Below are 18,463 nucleotides of genomic sequence, written 5' to 3' on the forward strand. Positions count from 1 at the left end.
TCCCGGTTCTTTTCCTCCCGGTTCTTCTCCTCCCGGTTCTTTTCCTCCTCCCGGTTCTTCTCCCGGTTCCTCCCGTCCAGGTGCCGGTTCTGCTCCCGGCTCTTTTCCTCCCGGTTCTTCCCCTCCCGGTGCTGGTTCTGCTCCCGGTTCTTCCTCTCCCGGTTCTTCCTCTCCCGGTTCTTCTCCCCCCGGTTCTTCCTCTCCCGGTTCTTCTCCTCCCGGTTCTACCCCTCCCGGTTCTTCCCCGCTCCGAGTTCGGTAAGTTTTACCGAGAAACCGCCGGCTGGGAAAAGCTCCGCTTTTTGGGGTAGTTTTTTCTTTTTTAGGTTTTTTTTTGGGGTCGCCCCCTCAGGGATTTGTCGCTCTCCTCCTCCTCCTCCTCCTGCCGGTTCACGGCCCCGCGGAAAGTTTGCGGCGGCGGCGGCGGCGGGGCCGGGGCGCGGCGCATCCCCCCGCGGGCACCGGCCGCATGCGGGGCCGCTCCCGCCCCCGGTGGCTCCTGCGCTCCGCGGCACCGGCTGGAAGGAGGAGGAGGAGAAGAGGAGGAGGAGGAGGAGGAGGAAGGAGGCGGCGCTGCCCCGGTTCGCCCTCGCCGCTCTCCGGGCCCCGCCGCCGCTCGCAGCCCGGTGCCGGTGCGGCTGCGGGTGCGGCGGGACCGGCTCCGCCGAGCCCCGGGGCTCTCCCCGCCTCCCGTGAAAGAGCAAAGTTCAGCCGCTGCCGCGGTGGCCGCCCTGGATGCTCCTCCCCGGCCTCCTCCCCTTCCGCTCCCGGGTCCTGCCCCGGTCCCGGCCCCGCCGCCGCCGCCGCCGCCGCACCGGGGCCGCTCCCCGCCCCCCGCGCCCCGCGGGTCGGGAACGGCCACCGGGACCAGCGGGGCCACCGGGACCAGCGGGGCCACCGGGGGAAGCGGGGGTGGAGAGCGCGGTTCGGGCATCGGAGGCGGCGGCCGGGGCCCCTCCCGAGCACCCCCGGGGCTCGGCCGGCACCGGGAGCGCTGGGAAACCGGGATGGGGCCGGGACTAACGGGGATGGGACCGGGAAACGGGGATGGGGCTGGGAAACGGGGATGGGACCGGGAAACCGGGATGGGACTGGGAAACGGGGATGGGGCTGGGAAACGGGGATGGGGCTGGGAAACCGGGATGGGGCCGGGACTAACGGGGATGGGGCCGGGAAACGGGGATGGGGCTGGGAAACGGGGATGGGACCGGGAAACCGGGATGGGACCGGGAAACGGGGATGGGGAAACGGGGATGGGGCTGGGAAACGGGAATGGGACCGGGATACCGGGATGGGGCTGGGAAACGGGGATGGGGAAACCGGGATGGGGCTGGGAAACGGGGATGGGGCTGGGAAACCGGGATCAAACTGGGAAACGGGGATGGGGCTGGGAAACCAGGATGGGGCTGGGAAACTGGGATCAAACTGGGAAACGGGGATGGGGCTGGGAAACGGGGATGGGGCTGGGAAACCGGGATCAAACTGGGAAACGGGAATGGGACCGGGAAACGGGAATGGGATTGAGAAACCGGGATGGGGCTGGGAAACGGGAATGGGGTTGGGAAACGGGAATGGGGTTGGGAAACCGGGATCAAACTGGGAAACTGGGATGGGACTGGGAAACCGGGATGGGATCGAGAAACTGGGATCCAACTGGGATGCCAAATCCAACTGGGCTCCAACTGGGATGCCAAGATCCAGCTGGGATCCCGGGATCCGGCAGAGGCCTGGCCCAGCTCGGGGGTTCCAGGGTCAAACTGGGAGCACTGGGATTCCGGGGCAAACTGGGAGCACTGGGATTCCAGGATCAAACTGGGAGCACTGGGAATCCGGGGCAAACTGGGAGCACTGGGAATCCGGGATCAAACTGGGAGCACTGGGATTCCAGGATCAAACTGGGAGCACTGGGATTCCAGGATCAAACTGGGAGCCCCACATTGTACCAGGAAAACAAATCAGTGGCCCCATAAAGTCCCGTGGCCCCGTAGTGTCCCATGACCCCAAAAAAACACATGGCCCCATAAAATCTCACAGCCCCAAAAAGTCCTGTGACCCCAAAAAGTCCTGAGACCCCAAAAAGGCCTCAAAAAGTGCCATGGCCCCAAAAGGTCCCCAAGGCCCCAAAGGTCCTGTGGCCCCAAAGGGTCGCTGTGACCCCAAAAAGTGCCATGACCCCATAAAGTCCTGAGACCCCAAAAAGTCCTGAGACCTCCAAAAGGCCCCAGAAAGCGCCATGGCCCCAAAAGGTCCCCACAGCCCCATAAAGCCCCCACAGCCCCAAAGTCCCTGCAGCCCCAAAGGGTCACTGAGACCCCAAAAAGTGCCATGACCCCAAGAAGTCCTGAGACCCCAAAAAGTCCTCAGACCTCCAAAAGGCCCCAAAAGGTCCTGTGGCCCCAAAAGGTCCTGTGACCCCAAAAAGTCCTGAGACCTCAAAAGGCCCCAAAAAACACCAAGGCCCCAAAAGGTCCCTGCGGCCCCAAAGGGTCTCCGTGACCCAAAAGTCCCCGCGGCCCCATAAAGCCCCCGTGGCCCCAAAGCCCCGGCGGCCCCAAAAGGTCCCTATGACCCCAAAGTCCCCATGGCCCCAAAAGGTCCCCATGGCCCCAAAGCCCCCTTGGCCCCAAAGGCCCCGCAGCCCCATAAAGCCCTGTGGCCCCATAAAGCCCCCTTGACCCCATAAAGCCCCCTTGGCCCCAAAGTCCCCATGGCCCCAAAAGGTCCCCATGACCCCAAAGCCCCCATGACCCCAAAGCCCCCACAGCCCCATAAAGCCCCCATGACCCCAAAGCCCCCACAGCCCCATAAAGCCCCCTTGGCCCCAAAGTCCCTGCAGCCCCAAAAGGTCCCCACGACCCCAAAGCCCCCTTGACCCCATAAAGCCCCCTTGGCCCCAAAGCCCCCTTGGCCCCATAAAGCCCCCCCGGCCCCAAATCCCGCGGCCCCGTCTGCAATGCGGTCGATCCAGTCGGACCCGTCCCGGTGGGTGTTGGGATTCTGGGATTGCTGGGAATCATTAACCCGGGATCATCGGGATCATCGGGATAATCCCAGCGGGAAAAGGCGCCTGACCCCGGCACCCCGCCCTGCCCGGGCCACCCCGGGGCCAAAGTCCCCAAAGTGACCCCAAAAACGCCACCGTGACCCCGAGGCCTCGGAGTTCCGGGTTCTGGGATTTGGGGAAGGCTGGAATTGGGGTGGGGCGGAGATGGCCATAAATGGGATTGAACCCCAAATTCCTGGGATTTAGGGGTTTGATCCTAGAGCCACCTGGGAAATCCAGCTGGGAACGGGGCTCGTTTTGGGGTCAAGGGTCCCGCTGTCCCCACAGTGTCCCCAAGAGTGTGGTGCCCCAATTCCCGGGATTTAGGGTGCCCTGGAAGGATCCCAATTCCCCAAATCCTGGGATAACCCCCAGAAAATCCCCTGGGAACGGGGCTGGTTTTGGGGTCAAGAGTGGGGTGCCCCAATTCCCAGGATTTAGGGGTTTGATCCTAAAGCCCCACAAATCTTGGGGTAACCCCCAGAAAATCCAGCTGGGAATAGGGCTGGGTTTTGGGGTCGAGATTCCCGTGTCCCCCAAGGTTGGGGTGCCCCAAATTCCTGGGATTTAGGGGTTTGATCCTAAAGCCCCACAATTGTGGGATAACCCCGGGAAATCCACTGGGAACGGGGCTGGTTTTGGGGTCAAGAGTGGGGTGCCCCAAATTCCCTGGATTTAGGGGTTGATCCTAAAGCCCCACAAATTGTGGGGTAAACCCTGGGAAATCCACTGGGAATGGGGCTGGGTTTTGGGGGATCCCAATCCCCTATCCCCACAATTCCGGGGTGCCCCAAATTCCCTGGATTTAGGGTTTGATCCTAAAGCCCCACAAATCCTGGGATAACCCCTGGGAAATCCATCTGGGAACGGGGCTGGGTTTTGGGGTCAAGAGTCCTCCTGTCCCCACAGTGTCCCCCAAGGTTGGGGTGCCCCAATTCCCGGGATTTAGGGTGCCCTGGAAGGATCCCAATTCCCCAAATCCTGGGATAAGCCCTGGGAAATCCATCTGGGAACAGGGCTGGGTTTTGGGGTCGAGATTCCTGTATCCCCCAAGAGTGGGGTGCCCAAATTCCTGGGATTTAGGGGTTGATCCTAAAGCCCCACAAATTGTGGGGTAAACCCTGGGAAATGCACTGGGAACGGGGCTGGGTTTGGGGTCAAGATTCCCCCTGTCCCCACAGTGTCCCCAAGAGTGGGGTGCCCCAATTCCTGGGATTTAGGGGTTTGATCCTAAAGCCCCACAAATCTTGGGGTAACCCCCAGAAAATCCATCTGGGAACAGGGCTGGGTTTTGGGGTCGAGATTCCCGTATCCCCCAAGGGTGGGGTGCCCCAAATTCCTGAGATTTAGGGTTTGATCCTAAAGCCCCACAAATTGTGGGGTAACCACCGGGAAATCCACTGGGAACGGGGCTGGGTTTTGGGGTCAAGGGTCCCCCTGTCCCCACAGTGTCCCCCAAGGTTGGGGTGCCCCAAATTCCCGGGATTTCGGGGTTTGATCCTAAAGCCCCACAATTGTGGGATAACCCCTGGGAAATCCACTGGGAACAGGGCTGGGTTTTGGGGGATCCCAATCCCCTGTCCCCACAATTCCGGGGTGCCCCAATTCCCTGGATTTAGGGTGCCCTGGAAGGATCCCAATTCCCCAAATCCTGGGATAACCCCTGGGAAATCCATCTGGGAACAGGGTTGGGTTTTGGGGTCAAGATTCCCGTGTCCCCCAAGAGTGGGGTGCCCCAAATTCCTGGGATTTCGGGGTTTGATCCTAAAGCCCCACAATTGTGGGATAACCCCTGGGAAATCCACTGGGAACAGGGCTGGGTTTTGGGGATCCCAATCCCCTGTCCCCACAATTCCGGGGTGCCCCAATTCCTGGATTTAGGGTGCCCTGGAAGGATCCCAATTCCCCAAATCCCTGGATAACCCCTGGGAACGGGGTTGGCTTTTGGGGGGTCCCAATCCGGGGTCCCCCCCGCCCTTCCCCCGTGCCAGGCTGGGATTTATGGCCTGGGATTCCCTGGAAAACCCAACCCAAACCCCCAAGAAAACCCCAAAAGGACAACCCGGGAACAAATCGGATCCAGGCTTGTTTCGAGGCTTGAGCTCCAGAGGAATTCCAGGTCCCAGATTCCTGAATTCCCGAATAATTCCTGTTCCCAACCCCGTGGAGGAATGCAAGTTCCCAAATTCCCGAATAATTCCCGTTCTCACCCACCCCCATGGAGGAATTCCAGTTCCCAAATTCCCAAATAATTCCTGTTCCCACCCCTCCATGAGGAATTCCAGCTCCCAAATTCCCAAATTCCCGAATAATTCCCATTCCCACCCCTGTGGAGGAATTCCAGTCCCCAGATTCCTGAATTCCTGAATTCCTGAATAATTCCTGTTCCCACCCCTCCTGCCGAATTCCAGCTCCCGAATTCCTGAATAATTCCCATTCCCACCCCTGTGGAGGAATTCCAGTTCCCAGATTCCTGAATTCCTGAATTCCTGAATAATTCCATTCCCACCCCTCCTCCTCCTCCTCCTCCTCGCTCCACTGCCCCGGGAAGGCTCCAAAATTTGGGATTGGACTGAGGCTGGACTGGGATTGGACTGGGACTGGATTGGGATTGGACTGGGACTGGACTGGGATATGATCAGGATTGGACTGGGATTGGAGTGGGATTGGACTGGGATGGGACTGGGATCAGACTGGGATTGGATCGGGATTGGATTGGGATCATACTGGGATTGGACTGGGGTTGGACTGGGATTGGACTGGGGTTGGACTGGGATTGGACTGGGGTTGGACTGGGATTGGGTCGGGGTTGGATCTGGATTGGACTGGGTTTGGACTGGGATTGGACTGGGATTGGATCGGGATTGGAGTGGGATCATACTGGGGTTGGACTGGGAGTGGACTGGGACTGGATTGGACTAGGATTGGATTGGGATTGGACTGGGATCGTACTGGGACTGGACTGGGATTGGATTGGACTGGGATTGGATTGGGATTGGACTGGGATCATACTGGGACTGGACTGGGATTGGATTGGGATTGAACTGGGATCATACTGGGATTGGATCGGGATTGGACTGGGATCATACTGGGACTGGACTGGGATTGGATTGGGATTGAACTGGGATCATACTGGGATTGGATTGGGATTGGATTGGGATCATACTGGGACTGGACTGGGATTGGATTGGGATTGGACTGGGATTGGATCGGGATTGGACTGGGATTGGATCGGGATTGGACTGGGATCATACTGGGACTGGACTGGGATTGGATTGGACTGGGATTGGAGTGGGACTGGACTGGGATTGGGATTGAACTGGGATCATACTGGGATTGGATCGGGATTGGACTGGGATCATACTGGGACTGGACTGGGATTGGATCGGTGCCACTCCCTCCCTCCATTCATCCCCCCTGTCCCCTGTCCCCTGCCCTGTCCCCTGCCCTGTCCCCTGTCCCCTGCCCTGTCCCCTGCCCTGTGCCCATCCCAATGCCATCTGCCCTGTCCCCTGCCCTGTCCCCTGTCATGTCCCCTGTCCCCCTGCCCTGTCCCCTGTCCCCCACCGTGTCCCAGTGCCCCCTGCCCTGTCCCCCGCTGTCCCCAGGCCCGAGGTGGCCCCGCCTGTCACAGGCGCTGCCCCCACACAAAGAGAATCCCGACCCCAAAGGGGCCGAGCCCTGACCCCTGACCCCTGACCCCTGACCCCTGACCCCTGACCCCTGACCCCTGACCCCGGGGCCAGCCGGGCCCCCGGACACGGACAGACACCGGACACGGACAGACACCGGACAGACACCGGACAGACACCGGACATGGACAGACACCGGACAGACACCGGACACGGACACCGGATACCGGACAGACACCGGACAGACACCGGACAGACACCGGACAGACACCGGACAGCGGACAGACACCGGACACGGACACGGGACAGACACCAGACAGACACCAGACATGGACAGACACCGGACAGACACCGGACAGACACCGGACAGACACCGGACACGGACAGACACCGGACAGACACCGGACAGACACCGGACATGGACAGACACCGGACAGACACCGGACAGACACCGGACACGGACAGACACCGGACAGACACCGGACACGGACAGACACCGGACAGACACCGGACAGACACCGGACACGGACAGACACTGGACAGACACCGGACACGGACAGACACCGGACAGACACCGGACAGACACCGGACAGCGGACAGACACCGGACACGGACACGGGACAGACACCAGACAGACACCAGACATGGACAGACACCGGACAGACACCGGACACGGACACCGGACACGGACACCGGACAGACACTAGACGGATTTTCAGATTTCCCCACGGATTTTCGGGTTTCCCCAGGGATTTTCAGGTTCCCCCATGGATTTTTGGGTTTCCCCATAGATTTCCAAGTTTCCCCATGGATTTCTGGAGCTCTCCATGGATTTTTGGGTTTCCCCAAGAATTTTCAGGTTTCCCCACAGATTTTCAGATTTCCCCACGGGTTTCTGGATTTCCCCACGGGTTTTTGGGTTTCTCCCACAGATTTTCAGGTTTCCCCACAGATTCCTGAGTCTCCCCACGGATTTCTGAGTCTCCCCAGAGATTTCCAGAGCTCTCCATGGATTTTTGGGTTTCCCCAAGGATTTTCAGGTTTCTCCACAGATTTTCAGATTTCCCCATAGATTCCTGAGTTTCCCCATAGATTTCTGGGGCTCCCCCACAGATTTTCAGATTTCCCCATGGATTTTTGGGTCTCCCCACGGATTCCCGATTCTCCCCAGGGATTCCCGTGTTTCCCCAGGGATTCCCGTGTTTCCCCAGGGATTCCCGTGTTTCCCCAGGGATTTCCAGGGCTCTCCCACAGATTTTCAGATTTCCCCACAGATTTTCAGATTTCCCCACGGTTTTTTTTTGTTTCCCCACAGATTTTTGCATTTCCCTCACGGATTTTTGGGTTTCCCATAGATTTCCAAGTTTCCCCATGGATTTCCAGGGCTCCCCACGGATTTCTGAGTCTCCCCAGGGATTCCCGCGTTTCCCCATGGATTTCCGGGGCTCCCCATGGATTTTTGGGTTTCCCCACAGATTTTCAGGTTTCCCCACAGATTTTCAGATTTCCCCACAGATTCCCGAGTCTCCCCATGGATTTCCGTGTTTCCCCAGGGATTTCCAAGTTTCCCCATGGATTTTTGGGTTTCCCCACAGATTTTCAGGTTTCCCCACAGATTTTCAGATTTCCCCACGATTTCCCGAGTCTCCCCAGGGATTTCTGTGTTTCCCCATAGATTTCCAGAGCTCTCCATGGATTTTTGGGTTTCCCCGAGGATTTCCAGGGCTCCCCATATATTTTCAGACTTCCCCATAGATTCCCGAGTCTCCCCAGGGATTCCCGAGTCTCCCCATGGATTCCCGTGTTTCCCCAGGTATTTCCAGAGCTCTCCATGGATTTTTGGGTTTCCCCAAGGATTTTCAGATTTCCCCAGGGATTCCCGAGTCTCCCCAGGGATTCCTGATTCTCCCCATGGATTTCCGTGTTTCCCCAGGGATTCCCGGCGCTCCCCACGAATTTCCAGATTTCTCCAGGGATTTCTTTTTTTCCCCAGGGATTTCCAGGGCTCCCCATATATTTTCAGATTTCCCCAGGGATTCCCGAGTCTCCCCAGGGATTCCTGATTCTCCCCAGGGATTCCCGAGTCTCCCCATGGATTCCCGTGTTTCCCCATAGATTTCCGGAGCTCTCCATGGATTTTTGGGTTTCCCCAAGAATTTTCAGGTTTCCCCACAGATTTTCAGATTTCCCCACGATTTCCCGAGTCTCCCCAGGGATTTCTGTGTTTCCCCATAGATTTCCAGAGCTCTCCATGGATTTTTGGGTTTCCCCGAGGATTTCCAGGGCTCCCCATATATTTTCAGACTTCCCCATAGATTCCCGAGTCTCCCCAGGGATTCCCGATTCTCCCCAGGGATTTCTTTGTTTCCCCAGGGATTTCCAGGGCTCCCCACAGATTTTCAGATTTCCCCACGGATTCCCGAGTCTCCCCATGGATTCCCGTGTTTCCCCATAGATTTCCGGGGCTCTCCATGGATTTTTGGGTTTCCCCCGGGATTCCCGCGTTTCCCCCGGGATTCCCGGCGCTCCCTAGATGCAGGTCTCTCCTCCTCCTCCTCCTCCTCCTCCTCGCTCCATCTCCCGCAGGCTCCGGGCCAGCGCTCGCTCCCTGCGGCCGTGCTGGCCCCGCAGCGCCGCCGCCCGCGCCTGCAGCCGCCGCAGCTGCTCCGCCTGCTTGCGCCGCGCCCCGCGGTACGCCAGGGCCAGCGAGCTGCGGGCACCGGGACATCACCGGGAACCGGGACAGCACCGGGGGGGCGGGGGCAGCCGGGGCGTGCGGCGGGGTTGGGGGGTTTGGGGAGTTGGGGGAGGCGGGAGGATGAGGGGGAGCAGTGGAGTTTTGGATTTTGGGATTTTTGGAGTTTTGGAGTTTTGGATTTTGGGATTTTTGGGTTTTGGGATTTTGGGAATTTGGGAGTCAGGAAGTTGAGGGAGCTGGGCGTTTTGGGGGTTTAGGGATTTAAGGAGTCAGGGGAGCTGGGGAATCGGGGGGAGCCGGGGATTTGGGGATTTAGGGAGTCAGGGAATCAGGGGAGATGGGGATTTGGGGATTTGGGGATTTGGGGATTTAGGGAATTGGGGGATTTGGGGAACCAGGGGAAGAAGGGGAGTCAGGGCTTCCAGAAATCCAGGGAACCAAGGGGAGCCAGGGGGACTGAGGGAGCTGAGGGGACGCAGGACACCCAGGGGACACAGGGACAATCAGGACCTTCAGGGGACCCAGGGACGTGCAAGACACCCAGGGACACTCAGGACCTTCAGAGGACACAGGACACCCAGGGGACACAGGGAACCCAGGGGACCCAGGGACATCCAGGACACCCAGGGACATGCAGGACACCCAGGACACCCAGGGAACCCAGGACACGCAGGGGACACAGGACACCCAGAGGACCCAGAGGACACAGGACACCCAGGACACCCAGGGGACACGCAGGAGACCCAGGACACCCAGGGGACACAGGACACGCAGGACACACAGGACACACAGGGGACATGCAGGGGACACGCAGGGGACCCAGGGACATCCAGGACACCCAGGGGACCCAGGGGACACAGGAAACCCAGGACACCCAGTACACCCAGGGGACACAGGACACGCAGGGGACAGGCAGGGGACAGGCAGGGGACACCCAGGGAACCCAGGACACACAGGACACGCAGGGAACACAGGACACACAGGGGACACAGGGGACACAGGACACGCAGGGGACACAGGACACGCAGGGGACAGGCAGTGGACATGCAGGGGACACAGGACACCCAGGACACGCAGTACACACAGGACACCCAGGACATGCAGGGGACACACAGGGGACAGGCAGGGGACAGGCAGGGGACAGGCAGGGACCCGGTGGCCGCGCCCACCTGTGCGCCTGCAGGAGCTCCAGGGTGACAGTGGCGCTGTGTCCCTGCTGCGCGCGGCTGGCAGCGCTGCCCCGCTCCAGCGCCAGCGCCAGCGCCCGGGCACGGCCCCGCAGCTGCTCCGTCCTGGGGACGCGGGCACTGCCACCAGGGCCACCCCGGGCCCCGCGCCAGGCCCGGCCCGAGGGATTCACAACCCCGCGGGATTCACAACCCCGCGGAATTCCCAACCCCGCGGAATTCCCAATCCCACGGAATTCCCAATCCCACAGAATTCCCAACCCCATGGAATTCCCTGCTCCAAACAATTCCCAACCCCACACAATTCCCTGTCCCACGAAATTCCCAACCCCACACAATTCCCAACCCCACACAATTCCCAACCCCACACAATTCCCTGTTCCAAGCAATTCCCAACCCCACAGAATTCCCTGTCCCACACCCTTCCCAGCCTCACACGTTCCCAATCCCACACCATTCCCAGCCCCACACATTCCCAGCCCCACACCATTCCCGACCCCACACAATCCCAGCCCCACACCATTCCCAATCCCACACCATTCCCGACCCCACACAATTCCCGACCCCACACCGTTCCCAATCCCACACCATTCCCAGCCTCACACCATTCCCGACCCCACACCATTCCTGACCCCACACAATTCCCAACCCCACACCGTTCCCGACCCCACAGCGTTCCCAGCCCCACACAATTCCTGACCCCACACAATTCCCGACCCCACACAATTCCTGACCCCACACAATTCCCAATCCCACACCATTCCCAATCCCACACCATTCCCGACCCCAAACATTCCCAGCCCCACACCTTCCCGATCCCCCCCAGCCCCCATCCCTCACCTGGCCCGGATCCGGAGCAGCTCCTCCCTCGTTCTCTCGGGGTCCGGGGGGTTCCCCGGCGCCATCGCTGCCCCCCGCCCCATCCGCGCCTCCTGCGGGACATTCCCGGCTGTCTCCCGTCCCTCGGCATCCCCCAAACCCCGGGAACCGCCCCACGGCATCCATCCCCACCTCCTCGGAGCTGCTGCCGGAGCTGCTGCCGGAGCTGCTGCTGGAGGCTCCGTCCCGTTCCCGCTCCCGGTCCCGGTCCCGGTGCCGCTCCCGGTGCCGCTCCCGGTGCCGTTCCCGCAGCAGCAGCCGCAGCGCGGCCTCGCGGGGCCCGTGCGCGGCCAGCAGCAGCTCCAGGGCTCGCTTCTCCTTCTGCGCCAGCTGCAGCCGCGTCCGCAGCTCCGCCAGCGCCTCCTGGCACCGCGGGGGAAACTGAGGCACGGCCGGGGAGAGGCGGAGGGAGCGGGGAGGGATACGGGAGGGAGCGGGGAGGGAGCCAGGGAGGATCCGGGGAAGGATCCAGGGAAGGATCCAGGGAAGGAGCCAAGGGAGGATTCAGGGAAGGATCCAGGGAGGGATCCAGGGAGGGAGCGGGGAAGGAGCCAAGGGAGGATTCGGGGAAGGATCCAGGATGGGATCCAGGGAGGGATCCAGGGAAGGATTCAGGGAAGGAGCCAAGGGAGGATTCAGGGAAGGATCCAGGGAGGAATCCAGGGAAGGAGCCAAGGAAGGATCCAGGGAAGGATCCAGGGAAGGATTCAGGGAGGGATCCATGCAGGATCCATGGAGGGATCCAGGGAAGGATTCAGGGAAGGATCCATGAAGAAATCCATGGAGGGATCCAAGGAGGGATCCAAGAAAGGATTCAGAGAAGGACGCAGAAGAGGATTCAGGGAAGAATCCATGGAGGATCCATGAAGGGATCCAGGGAAGGATCCAAGAAAGGATTCAGGGAAGGATCCAGGGAAGAACTCAGGGAAGGACACAGGAGAGGATTCAGGAAAGGATCCATGAAGGGATCCAGGGAAGGACCCAAGAAAGGATTCAGGGAAGGATTTAGGGAAGGATGCATGAAAAAATCCATGGAGGGATCCAAGGAGTGATCCATAGAAGGATTCAGGGAAGGATCCATGGAGCAATCCAAGGAGGGACCCAAGAAAGGATTCAGGGAAGGATCCAGGGAAGGATTCAGGGAAGGACCCATGAAGGGATCCATGGAGGATCCATGAAGGGCTCCATGAAGGGATCCAGGGAAGGACCCAAGAAAGGATTCAGGGAAGTCTCCATGAAGGGATCCATGAAGGGATCCAGGCAGGGATCCATGGAGGGATCCCAACCCCACCTTGAGCACGCCCAGCTCCTGCAGCAGCTCCTCCTTCTCGGGCCGCCTCCAGCCGGGCAGCAGCGCCCGCGCTTCCCGCAGCGCCCGCTCCGCCCGGCCCCGGGGGTCGCGCTCCCGGGGGGGCTCCGGGGGCTCGGCGGCGTCCAGCAGGGACCCCTCCACCGCCGCCTGCTCGGCGCGGAGCCGCCGGATCAGTTCCCGCAGCGCTGCCTCCTCCATCATCCCGCGGGGGCTGCGGGGCGGGCACGGCGCCGGTGGGCACGGGGCACCGGGGGGGCTCAGCGCCGGGACCCCCGCGCCCTCCCCCCGGTACCTGTGAGCGCCGGGGCTGTGCGCGGGGTCCTCACGGCTGTGCGCCTCCGCTGGCCCCGGGGGCTCCGGTGCGGCGGGGCCGGGTCCCGGTGCGCGGCCCGGGCTCGGTTCCGGTGCGGCGGGGCCGGGTCCCGGTGCGGCGGGGCCGGGTCCCGGTGCGCGGTTCGGGCCCGGTTCTGCCGCGGTTCCGGGTCCCGGTGCGCGGTTCGGGCCCGGTTCTGCCGCGGTTCCGGGTCCCGGTGCGCGGCCCGGGCTCGGTTCCCGTGCGGCGGGGCCGGGTCCCGGTGCGCGGCCCGGGCTCGGTTCCGGTGTGGCGGGTCCCGGTGCCACCTGTGCCCGCAGCAGGTCCAGGAGGGCGGCGTAGGCCCCCCCGCAGCGCTCGCTGGGGGACGAGGGGCTCAGGGGACTGTCCCCAACCCTGTCCCTGTCCCCATCCCCTGTCCCTGTCCCCAACCCTGTCCCCAACCCTGTCCCCAGCCCTGTCCCCTGTCCCCATCCCTGTCCCCGTGTCACGTGCAGCTCAGTGGGACTGTCCCCATCCCTGTCCCCATCCCTGTCCCTGTGTCACCTGCAGCTCAGCGCCAGCTGCAGCCCGCTGCAGCGGGACAAGCGGCTCAGTGGGGCTGTCCCCATGCCGTGTCCCCTGTCCCTATGCCGTGTCCCCTGTCCCCATGCCTGTCCCCTGTCCCCATGCCGTGTCCCCTGTCCCCATGCCTGTCCCCTGTCCCCATGCCGTGTCCCCTGTCCTTATGCCGTGTCCCCTGTCCCCATGCCTGTCCCCTGTCCCCATGCCGTGTCCCCTGTCCCCATATCGTGTCCCCTGTCCCCCTGCCCTGTCCCCGTGTCACCTGCAGCTCAGTGGGACTGTCCCCATCCCTGTCCCCATCCCTGTCCCTGTGTCACCTGCAGCTCAGCGCCAGCTGCAGCCCGCTGCAGCGGGATAAGCGGCTCAGTGGGGCTGTCCCCATGCCGTGTCCCCTGTCCCTATGCCGTGTCCCCTGTCCCTATGCCGTGTCCCCTGTCCCCATGCCGTGTCCCCTGTCCCCATATCGTGTCCCCTGTCCCCCTGCCCTGTCCCCGTGTCACCTGCAGCTCAGTGGGGCTGTCCCCATCCCTGTCCCCTGTCCCCGTGTCACCTGCAGCTCAGCGCCAGCTGCAGCCCGCTGCAGCGGGACAAGGGGCTCAGTGGGGCTGTCCCCATGCCTGTCCCCATCCCTGTCCCCTGTCCCCGTGTCACCTGCAGCTCAGCGCCAGCCGCAGTCCGCTGCAGCTCAGTGGGGCTGTCCCCATGCCTGTCCCCATCCCTGTCCCCATGCCTGTCCCCGTGTCACCTGCAGCTCAGCGCCAGCCGCAGCCCGCTGCAGCTCAGTGGGGCTGTCCCCATGCCTGTCCCCATCCCTGTCCCCTGTCCCCATGCCTGTCCCCATGCCTGTCCCCGTGTCACCTGCAGCTCAGCGCCAGCCGCAGCCCGCTGCAGCGCGCCTCCCGCCGCCCCAGCTCCATGCTCAGCCGCTCCGCCTCGCCCTTGCACTCGCCCAGCGCCGCCAGCAGCTCCCGGTTCGCCTCCTGCAGCCGCGCCAGAGCCCTGCGGGCACCGGGGCCGGGCCTCAGTGTCCCCGGGGGGCGTTCAGGGGACTGGGGGTTCGGGGGGGACTGGGGGTTCGGGGGAGAACCAGCCCTGCAGCTCCCGGGGGAACTGGGACGGAACGGGGGGAACTGGGACAGAAGGAAAACCTGGGGGCACCGGGGCCGTGCCTCAGTGTCCCCGGGGGGGTTCGGGGAGGACTCGGGGTTCGGGGGGGACTCGAGGTTCGGGGGGACTCGGGGTTCGGGGGGGATTCGGGGTTCGGGGGAGAACCAGCCCTGCAGCTCCCGGGGGAACTGGGACGGAACGGGGGGAACTGGGATGGAACTGGGACAGAACGAAAACCTGGGGGCAGCGGGGCCGTGCCTCAGTGTCCCCAGGGGGGTCGGGGGTACTCGGGGTTTAGGAGGGGACTCGGGGTTCGGGGGGGACTCGGGGTTTGGGGGTACTCGGTGTTCGGGGGTACTCGGGGTTTGGGGGGACTCGGGGTTTGGGGGGACTCGAGGTTCAGGGGGGGACTCGAGGTTCGGGGCACTCGAGGTTCGGGGGGGACTCGGGGTTCGGGGAGGACTCGGGGTTCGGGGGGGACTCGGGGTTCGGGGAGGACTCGGGGTTCGGGGGTACTCGGGGTTTGGGGGGTACTCGGGGTTCGGGGAGGACTCGGGGTTCGGGGGTACTCGGGGTTTGGGGGGTACTCGGGGTTCGGGGAGGACTCGGGGTTCGGGGGGGACTCGGGGTTCGGGGAGGACTCGGGATTCGGGGAGGACTGGGGGTTCGGGGAGGACTCGGGGTTTGGGGGGTACTCGGGGTTCGGGGAGGACTCGGGGTTCGGGAGGGGACTCGGGGTTCGGGAAGGACTCGGGGTTTGGGGGGACTCGGGGTTCGGGGGGGACTCGGGGTTCGGGGGGCACTCGGGGTTCGGGGGTACTCGGGGTTCGGGGGCACTCGGGGTTCGGCGGACTCACCCCTGCAGCTGCTGCAGCCGCTCCTCCTGCTCCCGGCCGGGGTCCACCGAGGGCTGGGGGGACAGCGGGGACAGCGGGGACAGCGGGGCGCGGGGCTGCAGGGGAGGGGGCGACATGGAGGGGAGCGGCGCGGGGGGGTCATCCCGGGGGAGCGAGCACCGCCACCAGCCCGGGTGACATCGCGCAGAGAGGGGACCCCAGAGCCCCGTGCCAGGGCAGGACCCACCCGTGCCGCAGCCCCGCACTCACCCGGTGCCCCGGGGGGCTGCTGGGCCCGGGGGTGTCACCGACTCCGGGGGTGTCACCGATCCCGGGGGTGTTGCCGATCCCAGAGGTGTCGCCAGTCCCGGCGGTGTCACCCACCCCGGGGGTGTCACTGCCAGACCCCCCCAGCTCCTCCAGCCTGGCCAGAGCCTCCCGCAGGTCCCGCACCTGAACCGGACACGGGGCTCAGCACCGGCACCGCTCTGGTGACACCCCGACGGTGACACCCGAGGGTGGCACCCACCTTGCCCTGCAGGCGCTCCCGCTCGCCCCGCAGCGCCCGCAGCGCGGCCGTGGCCTGGCCCAGCTCCTCGTCCCGCCGGTCCAGGGCCGCCCGCAGGCTCGCGTTCCTCGCCGCCGCCGCCGCCACCTCCGCCGGTAGCCCCGGTCCCGCCGCCGCCTCCGGCCAGCAGCGGCTCGCCCAGCCCGGTGCGCGGCTCAGCTCCTGCAGGCTCTGCCGGTGCCGGCCCGGTCAGTCGGTGCCCACCGGGCCGCCGCGGGCACCGCGGCCGTGCCGAGGCTCACCTGGAGCGCCCGGTGCCACGCCGGGGCGGGCGGCGGCCACGCCGGGGGCTGCCGGTGGCGGGAGAAGGCGGCGCGCTCCAGGGAGCTGACGGCGTGCTGCAGGAGCTCGAAGAGGTCCGGGCTGCGCGCTGGGGACAGCGACACGGCCGCCATCAGGGCAGGGACAGCGCGGTGGTGGCACCTGGGGTGGCACGGGGGTGGCGCTCACCGTCCGGGCTGGCAGCGCTCACGGGGGGGACGGTGGCGGTGGCGTCCCAGCCGTCCTCATCCTCCCTGCGCGGCGAGGAAGGGCACGGTGAGGTCCCGGTGTCCCCTCGGTCCCCGTGTCCCCTCGGTCCCGGTGTCCCCGCGCTCCCGGTGTCCCCGCTGTCCCGGTGTCCCCACGCTCCCGGTATCCCCTCGCTCCCGGTGTCCCCTCAGTCCCGGTGTCCCCGCGCTCCCGATGTCCCCTCGCTCCCGGTATCCCCGCTGTCCCGGTGTTGCCGCGCTCCCGGTGTCCCCGCTGTCCCGGTGAGCCCTCAGTCCCGGTGTCCCCGCTGTCCCGGTATCCCCTCGGTCCCGGTGTCCCCTCGCTCCCGGTGTCCCCGCTGTCCCGGTATCCCCGCTGTCCCGGTATCCCCGCGCTCCCGGTGTCCCCTCGCTCCCGGTGTTGCCGCGCTCCCGGTGTCCCCGCTGTCCCGGTGAGCCCTCAGTCCCGGTGTCCCCGCTGTCCCGGTGTCCCCCTCGCTCCCGGTGTCCCCGCGGGTGGCGCGCTCCCGGTGCCGGTACCTGGCGGGGCGCTGCTGTCGCGGCGCCGCCCCTGCCAGCAGCGGGAAGTCCTCGGTGTCACCGGCCACGTCCTCGTCACTCTCCTCATCCTCCTCCTCCTCCTCTTCCTCCTCCTCCTCCTGGCGCGGGGGCCGGCCCGCGGGGATGCCGGTGCCCCGTTCGGCCCCGGGGGCACCGCGGGTGGCACCGCCCGGGCTCTCCTGGCACAGGGAGGAGCTGTGGCCGCCAGCCCCGTTCCGGTGTCCGGAGCGGGAATTCCACCGCGGAACGCGGCGCGGGGAGCCCCGGGGCCGCGTGGGGCCGGTCCCGGTGGGGCCAGTCCGGTTTGGGGTCAGTCCCGGGCGGGGTTAGTCCGGTTTGGGGTCGGTCCCGGGTGGGGCCAGCCCGGTTTGGGGCCAGCCCGGTTTGGGGCCGGTCCCGCGCCGTGCCCGTCCCCGGCAGTGCCCGCTCACCTCCTCCACGCCGGGATCGTCCCGCCCGTGGCTCCCAGCACGTCCCAGTTCCGAACTGGGGCTCCGGGCTGTCCTGGTGCCCCCCCCAGGCTCCCAGCAGGTCCCAGTCCCACCCGGGGGCTCGGTCCCGTCCCGGTTCCACACCGAGGGTCCCACCAGGCCCCGCTCCGTCCCGGGGCTCCCGTTCCCTCCCGGTTCCATCCCTGCGGTTCCAATCCCACAATGAAGGTCCCAACAGGTCCCAGTTCCCTCCCAGTTCCATCTCAGGGTCCCGGTTCTACCCCAGGGTCCCGTTCTGTCCCGGTTCCACCCCAGGGTCCCGTTCTCTCCCTTCCCGGGGTTCCCGTTCTCTCCCGGTTCCACCCCGGGGATCCTGCTCCATCCCGCGGTTCCCGTTCTCTCCCGGTTCCCCGCCCCGGTTTCCGTTCTGTTCCAGCTCCACCCTGGGCTCCTGTTCAATCCCAGTCTCACACCCGGGCTCCCAATAGGTCCCAGTTCCATTCCAAGGTCCCCGTTCTGTCCCGGTTCCTCCTGTTCTGTCCCGGTTCCCCCGGTTCCCGTTCTCTCCCAGTCCCCTCAGGTTTCCGTTCTCTCCCGGTTCCCATTCTCTCCCAGTTTCCACCCGGTTCCCCCCTGGTTCCCCGCCGGTTCCCGTTCTCTCCTGGTTCCCGTTCTTTCCCGGTTCCCGTTCTTTCCCGGTTCCCGTTCTCTCCGGTCCCCCCCCGTTCTCTCCCGGTTCCCGTTCTCTCCCGGTTTTCCCCCATTCCCTACCGATCCCCCTCGTTCTCTCCCGGTCCCCCCGGTTCCCGCCACATTCCCGTTCTCTCCCGGTTCCCATTCCATCCCAGTTCCCCCCGTTCTC

The 18,463-nt window shown here is 64.3% G+C and overlaps 1 protein-coding gene across 4 annotated transcripts; it reads right to left on the bottom strand.

The window, feature by feature from the left end:
- Nucleotides 1-76: 76 nt before the first annotated feature.
- USHBP1 (USH1 protein network component harmonin binding protein 1) lies at nt 77-18,300 on the bottom strand. Of its 4 annotated transcripts, XR_014616739.1 has the most exons (15): nt 17,602-18,300; nt 17,150-17,349; nt 16,590-16,654; nt 16,382-16,509; nt 16,101-16,310; nt 15,842-16,024; nt 15,593-15,687; nt 14,487-14,627; nt 13,044-13,424; nt 12,731-12,962; nt 11,572-11,802; nt 11,401-11,492; nt 10,543-10,665; nt 229-518; nt 77-198 (listed from the first exon to the last, which is right to left on the bottom strand). XR_014616739.1 is itself a non-coding variant. In XM_084221359.1 (14 exons), the coding sequence occupies exons 1-14, from the start codon at nt 18,100-18,102 to the stop codon at nt 9,205-9,207; spliced, it is 2,763 nt and encodes a 920-aa protein (XP_084077485.1). In that variant the 5' UTR covers nt 18,103-18,300; the 3' UTR covers nt 8,832-9,204. The 4 variants fall into 4 exon arrangements, 3 of the variants coding, with proteins under 3 accessions (XP_084077485.1, XP_084077484.1, XP_084077483.1); XM_084221359.1 differs by lacking the exons at nt 77-198; nt 229-518 and adding an exon at nt 8,832-9,385; XM_084221358.1 differs by lacking the exons at nt 77-198; nt 229-518 and having other exon boundaries at nt 9,246-10,665; nt 11,572-11,799.
- Between the last annotated feature and the right edge of the window lie 163 nt (nt 18,301-18,463).

The sequence above is a fragment of the Fringilla coelebs genome (assembly GCF_963513975.1).
Source record: "Fringilla coelebs genome assembly, chromosome: 24".
Taxonomy (NCBI): domain Eukaryota; kingdom Metazoa; phylum Chordata; class Aves; order Passeriformes; family Fringillidae; genus Fringilla; species Fringilla coelebs.